The 18,264-nt window shown below is 43.5% G+C and overlaps 1 protein-coding gene across 1 annotated transcript in view; it reads right to left on the bottom strand.

Moving 5' to 3' along the window:
* Nucleotides 1-1,288: 1,288 nt before the first annotated feature.
* The window catches only part of FSTL1 (follistatin like 1), a 55,069-nt gene continuing 38,093 nt past the window's right edge, over nt 1,289-18,264 (bottom strand). The window contains exons 4-11 of the mRNA XM_005548047.5: nt 18,019-18,148; nt 17,190-17,222; nt 15,794-15,924; nt 11,963-12,081; nt 10,519-10,631; nt 10,086-10,196; nt 6,892-6,968; nt 1,289-4,003 (exon numbers count right to left, since the gene is read on the bottom strand). Coding sequence (XP_005548104.3) covers nt 3,959-4,003; nt 6,892-6,968; nt 10,086-10,196; nt 10,519-10,631; nt 11,963-12,081; nt 15,794-15,924; nt 17,190-17,222; nt 18,019-18,148 — 759 coding nt within the window. The 3' untranslated portion in view covers nt 1,289-3,958. The remainder of the gene's footprint in view (nt 4,004-6,891; nt 6,969-10,085; nt 10,197-10,518; nt 10,632-11,962; nt 12,082-15,793; nt 15,925-17,189; nt 17,223-18,018; nt 18,149-18,264) is intronic.

The raw sequence follows: 18,264 nt of genomic DNA, 5'->3' as shown, positions 1-18,264 counted from the left end.
GTTGCACTTCCTGAATACATACATAACAGCAGAAAAAGTTTTCCCAGAACACAGTAGAAGGTTGGGAGTAGTTAGCCAAAATTTAAAAGTGGTTGTGGACAAGGTACCCTTCAAACTGGGTTTAAGATTCCCTTCTGAGAATGAAAATTTGAAGAATCAAACTGTGACAAATGAGATCAGTAATCTGTAGCAATCACGTAACAAAAAAGATTGCCTTTTAATATTTGATTAGTATTTGGGTTATATCCCAAATCCAATCAAAGTGATCCAGCTATAATTTTAGGATAGCAACACTTCCACATGACTGAACTGAAGAAACCTTAAACCTCATCGACTATATGCTCTTTTGGGAGGCAGAATTATTGGGGGTGGAGAGTGCACGATACATATGAAAATGGCAGGTTGGAAAACATTAGTCATGTGTCCCCAAGATGGAGCAGAAGAGGTTTTAACCAGCCAACATTCAGCCCACTTGGAAATGTTTATCCCCATGGAATGTGTGTATCAAGGAAGTGCCATTAAGGTTATTTAGCCTGTCCCTGGCAACGATTCCATGTTCCCTGTACTACCTTCCCATGTTTATTTGCCTTCTCACAGGCCACTGCAGTCAGCCTCACAGGATGCCATTTAGTCTCCTAAATCGTATGGGGGATTTAGAAGTCATTTAATTTAACATCTTCCCAATACAGGAATGCACCCTGCTATGGTTTGAATGTTTATGTCCCCCCAAAATTCATGATAAAATTGAATCCCCCAAAGCAATGGTATTGAGAGGTGAGGCTCTTGGGAGATGATTAGGTCATCAAAAGTTTAACCCTCGTGCCCTTATAAAAGAGGCCTAAGGGAGTTTGTTCACCCTTTCCACCATGTGGGGATGCATCAAGAAGGTGCATTCTTTGAAGCAGACAAGCTTCAACAAGCCCTCATCAGACATTAAATCTGTTGGCACCTTAATCTTAGGCTTCCCAGCCTTCAGAACTGTGAGCAATACATTTCTGTTGTCTATAATTACCCAGTCTGAGGCATTTTGTTATAGCAACCTGAAGGGACTAAGACACTCTCTGACTTGTCATCACCTTCTACTCCAGACCCATCATCCATGATCCTTTCAAAGAAACTTGTTCTGCCAGTCCCCGAGTAAACTTCCCATCCAAGCTGCAGTCCCAGGAGAAACTCTTCAGTCCTTTGTAAGGCTCCTGAAACTCCAATCCACTCTTAGGAAGTAAATGGGTAATGTTCTCACAACTTTATTTGGCCTTAATTGGGGGAAAGGAAACCAATAAAACTATCACTTTAATTTCTTTATTCATCAATAGTATCCAAAAAGAAAGAATCAGGAGTTACAAAAACAAGTTAAATGCAATATGGAAGCCTACTAAATACAAATACAAGTTCACAAACACATATGCAACAGAAACTTGTTTAGATTGTTTCTTGAAGTTTGACTATTTAAAAACATAGGTGTAAAGGAAAGACATTCAGACTGGTCCACGTGGGCTTGTTAGCAGGCAGAGGAACCCTGCTTTCAAAAACTGAGAGTCCAGAGTCACGGCATGTGGGAAGGTTTCCATGGACACTGGATCTTAACAGATGCTATAGTGTTTACAAAACTACACACACAGAGAAAGCCCAAGGAAGCCTGCAGGCTAAGCCCTATGCCTTTAGAGGGCTGAAGGAACCAAACCTGATTTAATCCTGTTTGCTTCATGCAAAACTTTATGCAAGACTTCCCAGACTAGGCTATTTAGCAGCTTTCCATGAATGGTCCTCAGATCATGTGATTCTATGGCATAGACAACAGCTGCCCTATTTACACAGAAGCAGAGGAATGTGGATTTGCTCTTGAGAGTTCAATGTTGCAGGACAGAGTAGTCTTGGATGGTAACCACTGTTCTAAATATGACTAGTGAAGAGACACTGTGGCTTTTTTGCTTTTAACAAACTGATACTCTTGCCCTCCTCCCATAGTGTCCAAGGGCTGGCAAAACTTTTGATTAAGGCATGCTGCTGTGAGTTCTCCAAGGCACTTGGACAGGGAGCTGCATTTCAGACTGAACAAGTGGAGTTTGAAGAGAGTTTTTAGATGGGATTGATACACAAAAGCTTAAAATGCTGAACAAAGTGGGATTTTCTCCTTTCAAATAAGAACAAGGAAAACTAGAAGGAATTATATTTTTGGCACAACAGTTTCTCACAGTTGCTTGTGCATTACAACCTAAATAATTTCCTTCTGATGGTCTTTAATCTACTTTCTACAAATGAGATCTTATGTCAAGGCTTTAATCTTTGGTATTCCAAATGCATCTTAAACAGGGTAGTGAGTGGGGTTAACTATCACAGAAGTCGAAAGACACAAGACTAACTGTAAATGACTGACCTCCCCAAGTCATAGTTTTAGGATTAAATCTCCATTTTCTTCCCCCTGTTGAATTACAAACTTTCTTTTATCCTCATCGCTAAGGGAATGCTTTCTATTTCCAGCCGGAGGTTAAACATGAAATGCAAATATGAAGACAGAGTGGGGTGGTTCTCTTTCCCACTCTCTTTCTGCTTTACCCATGAGGACTCTGTATCACAGCATAACCTGTAGCGTCATCAGGCTGAGATCAAATTTGGTCATCTTGTTTTTGGCCATCTGACATTTCTTGTTCTAACAACGAGATTTCATTTATTCTACAGAGAAGAAGGAAAAATCACAGGAACCTATTTCCCCTCTGGACCAATGATCAGAACCACAGAATTTATAACTTATCACATCAAAAGGCTAGTGCATTCTTACCAGCTACTGAGGAAACTGAGGTCCAGAAAAAAGAAGAGAGACAGGGCCAACTCACTCTCCTAGTTAGTTGTAGGCCAATGAGCATATTGGTAGGCTGGGATATCCTAAGCCCGCTTGGCTGTACTTATCTCCATCCTTGGGAATACTGATTTGCCTGAACTTCTCAGAATAAATAAAAACAAATTAATGTTTGGATCTCGAAAGTTTTTTATGAAGATGCTTCCTCCCCTGGCTTCGGTCTAAGGCACCCCTTGCTCCTCTGGCAGATAGTGGACTGCTGGAAGCTGGGGGGCCAACTATGGGCTGCATCTAGTATGTGGCAGGGTGGGGGCATCTGGGTTATTTGAGCCCCTGCACCAGGAAGAACCCCAGACTCCTTCCACCTATGAAGTGGTGGGACTATTGAAAAATAATAAAAAAAGCTTAATACCTAGTCAAGAAAATAAAATATTAAAAAACAATAATATAATGATAATAATTGAAGAATAAAGTCAACTTGCCAAAAAAAAAAAAGTGTTTTACAGAGAAATAGCACCTTTGGTCAAAAGTATTTTTAAAATTTGGTTAGGTTGCCAAGGGCCTCAAAGTATACAAGTATCTGCATCATTTGGGTATACTCTCCCAGAAACTCCATCTAAGTCTGAGGGACACTGGGTTAACTAGCAGGATGGCTATGTATCTAGAGGCAGTAACTGGGACCAAGAGATGCGTGGATGCTGGAGGTCTGTCATGCTGACGGCAATGGAAAGAGGCTGGAAGCAGAGAGCGTTCCTCTCTGTGGAACTTCCCAAACCTCTCCTCCAGGGACACCCTGCTAAGTTCTCTCTGGCATTGTGTGCACTCCCTGTAACCTGCTGACAGATGCAGTAAACTCAAAAGAGGTTCAGATTTGGGTTTGTTCCTCTTTCAATCGTGATGCAGTTTCCTTACTAAACGGCCCCAGAGCACCGTTTGCAGTGTCTCTTAAAGCACTCCTAGAAATGAAGGCTGTGGCCCTTCCCCTCCTAGCCAGCCACCTTCATCTCCTTTATTGCAAAACAAATAAACAAAATGAAATTCATTGCTATATAAGCAAATACTGGTGATTTGGCGACTGTAGCAGACACTCGTGTATACTGGACTCAGCGCTGAAGTGGAAGAGAAGATGCTGGGCTCCAGACACTATCCTGTGCCGCCTCATTAGATCTCTTTGGTGCTCACTCTCTTGGTCTTTTCAGCTGTTTCCTTTGAGATGTAAGAGAAAACAGGCGTCATGGAAATATTAAACAACTGTTGGCATTTATTCTTCAAGACTATATAGCATTGGCATTTACAAGCTTATGCTGAATTTTAGTTGTTTACTTGTCTGGCTCCTCTGTGGACAATGAACAACTTGAGAACAAGAACTATGGCCTATTCATGATATGGTCATGCAGGGGCTGTCTACTGAATTAAGCTGACACCATTTGGACTCCTATGAAACAAGCAGATCAGACATTATGGTTCCCATTTTAAGAATGAAAAAAATGATGTTAAATGGAAATGCTACAAGATGTTCTGAATCCAACAAGTCCAAAGAAGTGTTAATTAATTACAACAGGTTCTGGAGGCAGACTGCCTGAGCTTCAACGGGCTGTGCTACTTTTTGGGTGACCTTGGGCATATTGTGAAATCTTCTGTGTCTCAATGTCTTCAACTGCAAAACCACAGTAATAAAGTACCATCTCTTACAACAGTGCCTGGCACAAAATGGCCAATAAGGACATACGAAGATGCTCAACAACATCATTAATCACGCGGGAAATGCAAATCAAAACCACTTCACACCTGCTAGGACAGCTAAAATAAAAAATAACAGTAACAAAACCATTGGCGAGTATGTGAAGAAATTGGAACTCTATGGTGAAGATGTACAATGGTGCAGTAGCTTTGGAAACCAGTTTGGCCATTTCTCCAAAGGTTAAACATGGAGTCACCGTATGACCCAGCAATTCCACTCCTAGGTAAATACCCAAGAGAGCTGACAACATGTATCTACACAAAAACTTGTACGAAAATGTTCCTAACAGCTTTATTTATCAGGGCCCCCAAATTGAAACAACCTAAATATTCATTAAATGATGAATGGGTAACACAACATGTGGTATATCCATATAATGGAATGTTACTCAGCCATAAATAGGAAAAAAGTACTGATTCATACTGTAAGAATGAACCTTGAAAACATTATGCTAAGTCAAAGACCGAAAAGGCTATACTGTTGTATGATACTACTGTAATATGTCCACAACAGGAAAATCTATAGTTAGAAAGTAGATTAGTGGTTGCAAAGGGCTGGAGGAAGATGAGAATGGAGGGTTACTTCTAATGGGTATGGGATTTCTTTCTGGGATAATGAAAATGTTCTGGAATTAAGATAGTAGTGAGATGACTGACAATCTTAGGAATATACACTTTAAAGGGGTGAATTTTATGCTATGTCAATCATATTTCAATTAAAGAAATAAATTAAAAAAAACCTGACAACAGTGGCTGATATCTAGCAGACACTGCTGGGGTTCCATCCATAGCCCCTTTGTGTTTAATGTTTCGGTGTACACTGGCATGACTTCCTACCTATTGCCAGCACCTGCATCTCTGCCTGACGCCTTTCTCTGGCTGCTGTAGCCTACTCTGTCCACACACACTGGTAGGCCACAAATGCCAGGGAATTATTGTTTCCCAGTAGAAGCCCTCAGCCAGTGGCTGATGGGAGTTCTTGTAGAAACAGCCCAGCTTCATCCCGACTCAGGCACTGTTACTCCATTCCCAGAGATCCCCAAGAGCATTAAGAGCCACTTGTTAACAGTGGTAACATGCCTGAATACACACTCTTTATTACTTCCTTCCCTTCCTGGACTCATTTCCCAAATCTCCCCCTGGTGTTTCCTGGCATTGCTTCCCAAATAAACTATGTGTACTTGCATCCTTGCCTCAGTATCAGATCTGAGGGGACTCACATCAAACACAGAAACTTAAACATATTAGCTATTATAATTCACTCTGTACTGTCTGATAACTACTGTATCCTAGACGAAAGTAATTCCTATGAAGTTTTTTTTCTCCTTCATGGGATTGAACTCATTTGGAGACTCAAGACTGGTGAAATCTGAAAAAGCAAAAGTCTAGAAGCTTTTGTTTCTGCTTAAACAACTGACATGAGATTTCTATACTATCAGTAACAATGATGACAAAATGCACATCGAGAATGATTAATAGATATGAGCAATTACTATTAATAGTAATAGTTCTGTTTGCTCATGTCAAATATTTCTTATCAATAGTTTAGCAGTTCTTATGACCATTACATTCCTTAAAAACTTCTATGTCAGAGAGAAGGCTAATACTACTACATTTGGTCTACAGACAGGTAATGGAAGGTGCAATATCCTATATTAAGACTACATAATAAGCCAGTAGGAGGATGGGCCAGGAGTTCAGCAGTTCCACAGTATGTCAGAGGATCACTATTCTGCTAAGAACTCTTTCCCCAAGGAAGCCTTTAACTTAATGACATAGAACCTGAACAATGTTCTTATTATCTTCTTGAGTATCTGGGAAGGAGACTCTTTGTTAACCCCAGGCTATTTTCTAGCTAGACTGATGTTGAACTTAAATCCTTTCTGCTGTGGCCCCAATCCACTACTTTCATACTCACTGAGTGCTGACTACATACCAGGCCCTGTGAGACTGCGAGGGTACAATGATGAGCAAGTTACAGAGCCTGCTTTCAGGAGCTCACAGTCTTTGGGTCTGGACACTGGTCATGACAGGATACACACTTCCTTAAACCATGCTCATTTGCAAACCACTTCCACCTCATTTGCAAATGACCACCTGCCTGATTTTGCCTTATGTAGCCACTCACTGAGCTGTAACCTATACCTGTTGAGACCTACTGGGCCCTGTGAGGACTTCATCAGGAAACTGTCTGTATCACAGTTTGATAGTACAGGGGATGGGGTATCACTCAAGATCTACTGTATTGAACAGAGCATGCCTCCTTGGTCTCCTGGGGCACTGGGCAGTGTTTGAGTGGTATAGGGCCTGATGGCAACAGCAACACCTGAACCAGCATGGAGGCTACCATTCACCTGATGCTTCTGGAGCTCCTGGACGTATCTGGTCATCTCCTCCTCTGTCTGAGTCTGGGCCCCCTTCTGATTCTTTCCTGCAAGAAGAACCAAAGCTCAGAGCAGTGGCAGCTGTGGTAAGCCAGTGAGGAATTCGCCAAGATCTACCTAGAGGCTCTCAATTCATCTCCCATTTAACTTGCGGAAGGAGAGGTGAATTACCCACATTTTCTAAGTATGAAGGCATGAAGGGGCCCTGTGTAACTGATACCTCCAAGGTAACACACTGTAACAAAGCAATCTATCCCAACTCCTCTCTGGCTTTTGTTCCTTTAACTGCTTAGCACATCCCTGCCAGAAGCTGGCCCTGCAAAAAAAGTTATGGTGAAAACCTGGATCCTGACACAGGAGATTCCTCTGAGACAATGACTCTCAGCCATTCACACACCATCAAAATGTCCTGGAGAACATTTGAAAAGATAGCTGTCTAGTTCCACCTTCAGAGGTTCCGATGTAATTGATGTGAGGTGGGACCTGGACACCAGTACTTTTTTTACAAGTCTTTCTGGTTGGTTCTAATGTGCAGCCAGGGTTGACAACCATTTCATCAGCAATGTTTCTCAAACTTGCAGTGATAAACAAAACAAAAACTACACAGGTTCCCAAGCTGCTCTTTTGCAAATGCTGATTCACTATGTTTAGGATGAAATCTCTATGCTTATCAAGAAGAATGTTGACCATTAGGAAACACTGCTAGGACGTATCTTCCAAACATTGCTATCAACCTTCCCCTCACAGCAGTTTCCCTTGGCTCTGCCTCCTCCTGGCTTCACATCTTGATGCCCCTTTTTGCCCGTCCCATTTTGATTTGTGATCTAAGATCAGACTGCTCTCAGGTACTAACCTGAAAATACCCCAGAATGCTGGCTCCACAAACTCCTCTCAGATCCATGGCCTACACATCCATACGTGCTCAGACCCCTGGGGCACCACCATCTAACATGGATTGCTCCATGTTATACCCACACAGAGTTCTGGACTTGGTCATCCAGGGAGGATGAGCAGCCCACAGCTGAGTGGCTGTGGAAATGGGCAGTGTCCCATGGGGCTGATCATTTGAATTTTGTCAGAGGATCAAGATGCATGTGATAGAGATTATTATCCAAATGACCACGCTTATTCTGTAAGCCAACTGCATACCAACTGCCTGCACCTTAGAAATGGAGGGCTACCTTTACAAAGCCAGAACAGCAGCAGTTAGAAGCGGAGAGGTACTGAATGGAGTTTAGGGAAGACAAGTATAGGATGCTTCATGGTTGAGGCAGGCTAGGCCACTGACTATTTTGAGATGTTTTTTGTTGGTTTCAGTAGCAACTCTGTGTTTCTTCTGGAGATGCTGGCTTGGTCTTGACTTCCAGGAACTTGTAGGAATTTCTAGTCTCTAAATAGCCTCTTCCTGTTCTTTCACCTGTCCCTGGAGTTACATTGCTTTCCTGTCTTTCCACACCGAAAACAGACTTGGTCCTGGGCAGTGGTAGGCCAGTGATACCTTAGACAGTACTGGACCATTTATACTGTTGGTGTTCTCTAGGATCCTTGTCTAGAAGAGCCTCCTAGTTACCATTTAACCTGATCTTCCTGAACATGATCCTAGGTTCCAGCCAGTTCTTAACACAGTTAACTTTTTTTTTTTTTTTTTTGAGACGGAGTCTCGCTCTGTTGCCCAGGCTGGAGTGCAGTGGCACAATCTCGGCTCACTGCAAGCTCTGCCTCCTGGGTTCACGCCATTCTCCTGCCCCAGCCTCCCGAGTAGCTGGGACTACAGGCGTCCACCACTACGCCTGACTAATGTTTTGTATTTTTAGTAGAGACGGGGTTTCACTGCGTTAGCCAGGATGGTCTCGATCTCCTGACCTTGTGATCTGCCCATCTTGGCCTCCCAAAGTGCTGGGATTATAGACGTGAGCCACCACGCCTGGCCGACACAGTTAACTTCTTCAACTTTTTTTTTTTTTTTTTTTTAAGACAGTCTTGCTCTGTTGTCCAGGCTAGAATGCAGTGGTGTGACTATGGCTCATGGCAGCCTCAACCTCCCAGGCTCAGGCAATTCTTGCACTTCAGCCTCCCAAGTAGCTGGACTACAGGCATGTGCCATCACACCTGGCTAATTTTCACATTTTTGTAGAGATATGGTCTCGCTATGTTGGCAAGGCTGGTCTTGAACTCCTGGGCTTCCCACCTTGGCCTCCCAAAGTGTTGGGATTATAGGCATAAGCCACTGCCCCTGGCTGATATAACTTTAGGTTTACCCTAGCTGGTGAAACTTTTGGGCCTGGTTCCAACTGACCGTAAGGCAACTCTCTGTCGCAGACCTAGCTTCGACACCCTTCTCTGTCTTGCCTCCACTCTGAATGTCCCTGGTTCTTTGCTAGGGCTCGGCTTTAAGAGTCCCTCTTGATCTTTGGCATCATTGTAGCCCAGGACCCAGATGGGACTCCAGTGGTTCCAACATAACCTGTAGCCTCACACTGCCCCCCAAACTCTCAGATTTCTCTGTCTCCCCAGACCACCCTGCACACATCTCAACTAGCTCAACTTTCTCTTTTTAAAAAAAGATTACCCATCTCTGTTAGTTGAAAGAGGGTCTACAAACATTTTTTCTTTTTCTGCTGGGTATGGCAAGGAGAAGTCATTTTGTCTTTCAACCACCAGAGTCTTTTGCTATTTCCTAAGGTGTTATAAGGATCAATGGGTTAATATGTAAAATGCTTAGAAGAGAGCCTGGCAAATGGTTCTTGCTGAGTAAGTATTTGCTTTCACTGTTACTATTCCATTATTATTTTTAATTACTTATTAAATAATTATTTTTATTTTAACATTTTAATTATTAATTATTATTTTAAATTATTATTCCATTATTACTATTTCCATAATGTTACTATTCCATTATCATTTACTTTTGCCCTGGGTCTTGGTCCTCTCTTATTCCAAGCCTCTGGAGTGACTTTCAAACTGAATGCCTATAGGATAAGTGCTTTGCCCTCAAAGCTCCCCACTTGGGGCTCCAACCTTACAGGTGTGGGTCTGCCAGTTGCTCCCTGGGTTCCTTGCTCCCAGCCACCACCCTCTTCTCCATCATCCCCACCCCAACTTCTCTCATGCTGATTTCATGAAGCTCTCTCCTTGCTGTTTTTTCTTTCTGAAGCACAGCTCACCGTCACAGGTCATGGCTGTACAGACCCAGTTTCCACAGGCACAGACACAGCGGTTACAGTCCACCTCAGTCTCAGCTCCATCTGCATACGTTTCATCCTCCAGGGCACACTCTGTTGGGCCAGAAATGTGGGGCAACAGTTTAGTTGTGAGGGTGGAACAGGGCATCTTTGCTACAGTCTGTGCACCTTACCCTTTTTTCCCAGACAAGACCTGCCTGTCACTCAGAAGCACTATATCTGAGCAAATGCCACAATCAACCTAAAGAATGTGGGGTCCTAACTTCACCATGGGAATAATGGGCTGGGGCCCAGTTTAGAATCATGGGAGGGCATTTCTCAGCTAGCTCTGGAGAGTTCCACCAATCCTCTCTATCTTGGCTCCTACAAAATGCCTCCATTCCCTACAGCTCTCTATTTCTTAGGTTAGGCATACTCTTCTCAGGAGGGTTGAAAGATGGGTTGAGGCACTTGAGAAACTCTTGGAAGCTGAGTTTCCAATCAGCATTTTCATCAGACAGTTCAATGAGAGCATCAACACAGAGTCCCCTGAAACAAAACACAGGATAAATGTGTTAGCAAGACCTTAGCTTCACTCAGAAGAAGGGAAGTAAGCATCAAGACCACATACACCCAGGGCTTCCATAGGAGGCCAAGAAGATGAATGCTAACTGTAACAGCCTCTCTGTACACTGACCCAACACAACTATTATCCATCCTCACCAGTGCAGGCATCTAACCTTTAGTTTGTTATACTGAATGTCAGATCACTCCGGCTGTTCAAATGTTCCCCTTAAGATGACTAAAGTTTCGTGAACGGTTTTGTCTACTTTGATTGACAAATGTTTTCACTGCCTGCACACCTTCCACTAGCAATTGCCTTTCCCCATGGTATACACATGTCAAGTCAACCAAACTAGGAAAATCAAAACAGAAGAGATATGACAGATGATATGAAAAGAATATAGGATGTGAAAGAATATGAAGTTCAAGCAAGAATCACCATTATCATCATTCTAGAAAGAGATTTTCAGAAAAGCTTCTAGAACTCAGCTCCATTAATTCTTCCTTGGGCTGGATTTGAGGCCTGGCTCAATAAATGAACTTGGGCTAGTTATTCAACTTTTCTGAGCCTGTCTTCCCATCCGTAAAAGGAGGTCAAGAAGCCCTCCTTCACTGAGATATCATGAGGCTCAAACGTTGAAATTGTAAAACATTATGTAATTTCAGATTATCAAAATGTGAAGGATTTACAGAAGCTATACTTTAAGGTCATAGACTATTATTAAAGAAGAATCCTTCTAGAAACTGTGCAATGTACTTCTTTTGAAAAAAAGAGATGCTTTTCCTATTTTTAATTCTTACTGATGCTGAAACCACATCAAAAGTTTCTTAGCAATTAGTTTTTATTAATATTTATTCTGGAATAATACCATAAAAGTAGATGGGCATATATCTGTAACAGTCAGGGCAATCGACATGAAATAGCACTAATTACCTAAAAATCAGAACAAAGCTACTTTGGACCTACAGTTAAGTAATAGATTAATGTAATTCCTTCAGAAAATTAATCAGTAAAACATCACCCACAACATTCAGAAACAACTTGCCCTGATGTGCCCTTGGCAATTTATTTTAAAATTATATTCTTCTATTCCTTGCAAGTTCTGACCAAAAACAATAACTATTTGATTAGATATCAGTGGTACTCAATATATTAATTCATACTTTCATAGAATAGAACAGGACAGAATTCTCATTTTGCTTTTTACATGACATTCTCTCACTGGTGGCTCTTTTGCAGGTGGGAAAGGGTTTAAGTCCCCTCTCCTAGGCAGTTTTTCCTTGTGGATCATTCTCTGACCCCTTGTTCCTCTCACCTAAGCAACTTGTTGTTCTCCTGGTCTGGATACGTGGTAATATTGATGGCAGTTTCATTCTGTTCCACAAACTTCAGGAATTCGCTGGAGTCCAGGCGAGAGTCACCATTATCAAAGTTCTAGAAAGGGCGTGACGAGATCATTCAGTAATGTTTTGCAGAACCCCTGTTCCATCATTGCTCCACTCAGCTGACCCGCCTCTGATTCATCTTATTCTTAATACATTCCAACCCTGCCCTGGCCTCAGAGGGTCATGGCAACAAATGCTCTAATCCGTGGGACATGCAGAGAAGGTACCTGTGCCCAAGATGAAAGAGGAGAAGTGCCTGGGGAGAGGAGGCAACCTGAACAGAGGCCCCTGGGGTCCCTAAGCACACTGTGTGGCCCTATCTCTGACACTGCCCTGTAGACACTTTTGACTGTACCTTTGGGTACAGACCAACCTCCACATCATGTTCTCAAACCCTGACGAACATGTAACAAGAGTTTAAAGTTGCAAGCTGTGAATCAGAATCTCTGTAGCAGGTCCCAGAACATGTTTCTAATGAACTGGTCACGAACAGCAATGCAGATAACCCTCTGAGCTCACTTCGGACTTATAAGATCATTTCTTGTTGCTTGATTCCAGCCTCCTTGTCCTGTTCTCGGTGCTTAACTTTCACCTTGGTGCCCGTAACTGATCACATCAGTGAGAACTCAGGCAAAGCCCTCAAAGCAATAAGCTACAGACAGGGTTCATCATGCAAAGTTCCTGCTCCTCTGCCCTGTGGGCCCCACTGCAGATGTGTGCACAGGTCCTCAGATCACCCAGCTCAGGCTGTCCTCATGACCCAGCTGGCATCCCACGAGCACAAAGTGAGGGGTGCAGTGAGCTCACACATTGTTCTCTATGGCAAGATGCTAAACTGAGACCTCAGCCATCTGGGACCATTCAAGATACCTAGGCACTAGCTGCAGGAGGGTGTCAAAATCAAGACTGATCAAATTCCAAGTTGCATACTGCTGCTCTCCTAACAAGTTTCGATAGCATTTTCCCCTTCCCTCCCAAATCCTTTCCCTAGGCTGCCTCATGCTGCTGCCCTGGGAAAGGATTAGCTTCCCCATATTACTTTCAAGTTGGCTCCCCAGATGGTGCAAGGGATTCTGGAAGAAACATCTGTCCAAATTTCTAGATAGAAAGGCAAGATGTAGCTAGCAACTCTCTCCTGACTGCCACGCATCACAGGTGTTCCACTCTAATGTTGTATAATGAAGGTGTGCATGAAACAACTATTAGGCCTATGCTTAGTACGTACTTACTATTCTTGTCCTAATTCCCAAGAACAGGTCTCTGATGTCCTTTATTCACTATACGATTTTCCCTGAGAAACTTCCCTAAGTGTTTACCTTGTGAGGTCTTGATTAAGTAATCGAAAATAATTAAGTAAGTTTGGCTGGCGGCCACTGTTAGTAGCACAGGACTTTCTTGAGTTCAAATGCTGCATGTACTGGGCAAATGGGAGCAACCCTCAAAGACCCCAGTGTCGTCAGGGCCTGATGATGGAATGAGTGTAGGGAGGGGAACCATCCAGCACTAGCTGCAGACCCAGTGCCACATGGCCCAAGTGGGCACCATGAACCTGGCAACCACAGTCCAGCTCTCAAAAGGCAGTGCTGTGTACACACACTTCAGTAGGACTAGAATCAGGCCTGCAGCTGAGGGAAGGTCCAGCCCATGTGCTTTCTCAACTCAGGAGGGCCCAGGGCTCAACTCCCCAGACCAGAGCTGTATATAGAATCCACAGAACACAGAATTCTGGTGCCTGCCCCAGAAACAGCCTGGAATTCCTGGGGGGTCTGCCTGTGAGGTCCTCCTAATCATGGACCATGAACCAACCTAATTCATTCAGCCTCTCTTCAGTCAGTCAGTTACAAAGACCTAGTATCTCTCTGTGCCTGTAAGACCTCTCATCAACAGGCAGCTGCTGACCTAGGAGGAGGCAGTCTTCCTTTGAAGACAGCAGCACATAAGACTCTGATAATCGTCAAAAAGTAGAAAATGAAACCTGTTTTCTCCTGGAAGACACTGCCAGAGTGTCTGGGAAGAGGGGATTTTATGTCTGTCAGTCATGATCAAGCTTTCTTAGATGCTCGGGTGTGAGAATGCCCTAGAGAAGAGCTACTTTCTCAAAGGGCCTTACAGCTTTCAGAAGGGAGCCTGTAAAAGTGAGTTGCTGCTGGAGGAGATGGAGATGTGTTGAGGGGAATGTGGTCTAGGTTCTTGGGAATCAAATCTAATAGCAGGTGTCAGTGATGCCCGAGGCGGAGTGCCATCGAAGGGCCACTAAAAAATGCTTACAAGGTCCCAAGTGGCCCTTGGAAAGGAGTGTCCTGGGTCCCATACCTCCTATGCTGTAATTGTAGGGCAAAGTCACTGCTCACAGCAGGCCCTGCAGGTACCTTTGCCATTCACTCAGCTTTTGAACAGTCACTTTCTTTACATTACTTTTTGTTCCTGTCCAACTCTCCTGGCTCAGCACTATGATGTGTTTTTCTGTAGAAGAGGAACCATTCTTGCCCTAAGGGCTCCGTGATGTGGGAGTGGTTAAGACAGAGGACAGAGCAAGAAAGGCTGTGCTTTTTCATCTGGGTATGATCTCAAAAACTTGAAATCCAGAGACTTAATATCTGCCATAGAGGAGAGAAATCTCTATATAAAAATAGTAACACAAGTGAAGTCTTAACCAAATATCCATTTGAAGCCAACACAGTACTTCTTCATCTGTAGGTTCTATAGTGTCAGAAAGAGAAATCCACAGACTAGACTGGCATTGGCCACATTAGGTGGCCTCAGAGCAGCCAAAAAGTCCCTCATGTGTCTGAAGTTGCTCCCAAGTCCCAACTGGGTTGGGCCCTGGAGGTATGTGAGGGAGTAGATGGCTGGGGCATCTACCTAGATGTCTATAAGTGAAGAGGGCTTTGGTGCTTGCATGGAAATGTGGGTATCTGAATATGTCTGCGTGTAGGATGTGTCTCCGTGTGGCATGTGAGTCTCTGTATGTGGTGTGTGTGTGTGCGTGTCTGCATGTTTGAGATTGAGTGTGTCTTTCTCTGTGCTTCTGAGTGTGATGCGCCTGTGTGTGTCTGTGTTCTTGTCAATCAGCTGTAAGAATGCCCTTAATTGCTGCTTCTAACTCTCAAGTTCTGTGAAAGATCTGCATGCCATGATAGCCCGAGCCATCACTAAATATTATAACCTCCTTAATTTCTCTTTGTGAAAATAGCATCTCTCCTGCTCCCAAGTGGAACACTCTGTCTCTTCAACTAATTATGATAGGGAACAGCAATATCTTTAAGTTCAGGAAGAATCTCTGGACCCATGAAATGCCAGTCCATTGATTCTTCTCAGATGAAGAATCTCTCCAGGCCATGGGCAGTCAAGTTAATGACTTAGAGAAATGTCAAACTAGGCAGGAAAGAGGCTGAAGTGGTCCCGGTCTGGGTGCAATCAGAGGATATTTTGTATTAACAGCCAGCTCCATAAGGTGTCATGGGGAGTAGGGGACAGAGCTTGGCCCTAACTGACAGGTTCTCCAAGACCTTTGTGGCTTTAACTGCCTAAAGGCAGCAGCACATGTGTGTTAGATCCCAAAGACTCCACTGCTTACTCCCACTAATAAAGCTGGTGAGAAGGCAACTTTCATGGCTTCATCAATGATCTATGATGAGGAAACTCAGGGAGTCTATACAGGTTTACATTTCCTGTGGTATGGGAAGATGTGATCAGGCAATGGGAGAAGGAAGCTTCCCTTTCTATGGGCCTGAATAGTCTTCCTCCTACCTCTGGATTACCTTAAAATACTTGTCTAGGATTTCACTGTAGTTGCTGCCTTTAGAGAACCAGCCATCTGGAATGATCTCAGCTTCCAGCCACTGGATGATGCGACGTCGGAGCTCATCACGGTTGGACTGATAGCAAACAACTGCAGGAAAGTGGAGGATGTCAGCTGGAGCAGTCAGGGGAGGACCCCAATGATATCTGGTACCCACTGTGTGGGAGGATCGGTGCCCACGGAGACAGGATTAGCACATCCAGGGTACACAACTGGAAAAAGTCTAGCCCAGGATTCAAGCTCCCATCTCTAAAATATTTGTAAAGATTGAGAATATTGAAACAGAGAGATTTTGCTGCTTATGTGAGAAATAACTAGAGCAGAAAAATAAAGGATACTTTCATTAACTTTAGGAAGCTGAAGGGGAAAAAAATCAATAAAGCAGCTCTCTTGACTCAAAGATGAGCTGAAATACATGAATAAATGAGAATATTACAGTTTTTTATGCCACTAGATTTCTGATTTTCTCCAGTTTCTCCCTTTCTCACCAACTAGGTCCATCCAAACTTTCCCCCACTTACAACTGTATACCACCTACATCGTCCTTTATTATGAACAAGAGAATGTGAAGCCCAGCGAGGGCCATGTCGAAGCCATGCTCTGGACAGCTGTTTTCCACTGGAAATAACAGGGGGTGCTGAGAGTTGAGTGGATGGGGAAGCAGAGGAGAAAAAGCTTTGGCAAAAGAGAATTCCTGGAAGACAACACATGTTGCGGGTGAAAAGGGCACTGGGCCAGGGGAATGAAAATCTGGGAGTCCTTCCCTAGTCTGCCAATTACCAGCTGTGTGATACAGAAAACTCACTTAGCCTCTTCGAGCCTCAATTTCCTCATCTATATAGTAATTACAGTACAATCTACTTCACAAAGGCTACTATGAGAATCTAAGGAAAGTATGCGCAAAAAAGTTCTGTAACTATAAATCATGATAAAATTTTAGTGATCACTAATAGAAAACCACAGAAGTCTTACAGGCACTTCCAGTTATCTATCCCCTTTCAAAAAGAGTTGTGCCTTCTATTTGCTAGTCCCATAACATGAGCATGTCTTACAGGATGTTGAAAAACGAACTCAGTGGCTGTCCTGTTCATGCAGTTCAATCACTACTCAGGAAAAATGGGAAAACACAGTCAACATTCTGACCCAACCAGCTGCTTCAATTGGCAAACACACACACACACACAAATGTAGTTTTGCAGCTTTTCTGAGCTGTGTTGAGGAGTGGCCAGTTCTGGGACACAATTCTGATGCACAGAAGATCTTATGAGCTTGGCAGGGATTGTGGAACACAGTATTTCTATCATGAAAAGAATGTCCTCCCCGAGATGCACACAGTAGAAAAAATAGGCACTCACCTGGGCTGGCAGATGGACTTACGGATTTCTTCTCTGCAAGACAAAAAAAGAAAATGTGTAATACAAAGTGAAGAAAAAAAGAAAATTTTTCTGTATTTCTAGGATTACAGCTGCTCCACATGTAGGGGACTATTTGTAACCTTTTCATCATCTTGTATTGAATCCTTTCCTTCTTCTAGGGCCCAGGTATGAGGATCTTCTGTTTCCTGCTTTGTCTGACAATTTAGGGCCACTGAGTTACCCTTCTGGTCTCACACCTCCTCCTGTTGCATTGAGGGGTCACTGGGATTTTGAGAATTCAAATGGAGAATCATTCTGGATAGGGAATGGAGTGGAGACAATCGCCTGGGAAACAGCTTCTTGTTTCTTCAAGGAAGGGCAAGGCTGAGAGCGGCTGGGCAGGGCTATGGCTTGGCAGGGGGCTGGTATCTAATTAGCAACAAGTGTGGGACTTCCTTCTTATTCTAATGGCAATGGTTTCAGCGCAAAATAGAGGAAATAATACTGAGAGGTGCCCAAATTAAAAAGCATGAGGAAAGTGAAACTTATGTGCTTTCTAAAAAGGTACATAATTCATTTAAGGAACTTCATTATTGTTACTGATTACTGATGGAGTCCACCGTATTTACTATCCAGCTGTAGACAGTGCTGAAAACCCCAGCAGGCTCATGAGTGACAAGAGGATGCAACTCCAACCAACTGGGTGCTTTCCACAGCTCTGAGAGGCTGTGGTCACGGTAGAAAGACCATGTGGTCAGCCAGGCCACACTGCTCTGTTCCTCAGCTCCCATGGCTGAAGCTGCCTTGCAGTGGTGAGACCACACCTTACCTTTGCAGTGTCCATCGTAATCAACCTGGATTTTGGATCCAGTGAGGCAGGCATCTCGATGCAGTTCACAGTGGTTGAGGTAGGTCTTGCCGTTACTGCCACATACAGGCCTCTTGTGAGGTTTGCATTGCTGAAACAGACCCAAGAGAGAATGTTTGTGCAGTTATGGATATCGACACACAGACACACACACACAGAGCCATTTTGTAAGGGGACTCTCCACCACCAGAGATGGTGCTTCTATCC

Source organism: Macaca fascicularis, chromosome 2, assembly GCF_037993035.2.
Source record: "Macaca fascicularis isolate 582-1 chromosome 2, T2T-MFA8v1.1".
Lineage (NCBI taxonomy): Eukaryota > Metazoa > Chordata > Mammalia > Primates > Cercopithecidae > Macaca > Macaca fascicularis.
The sequence above is the reverse complement of the archived record's forward strand: the minus strand, read 5'-3'. Positions and strand labels throughout refer to the sequence as shown.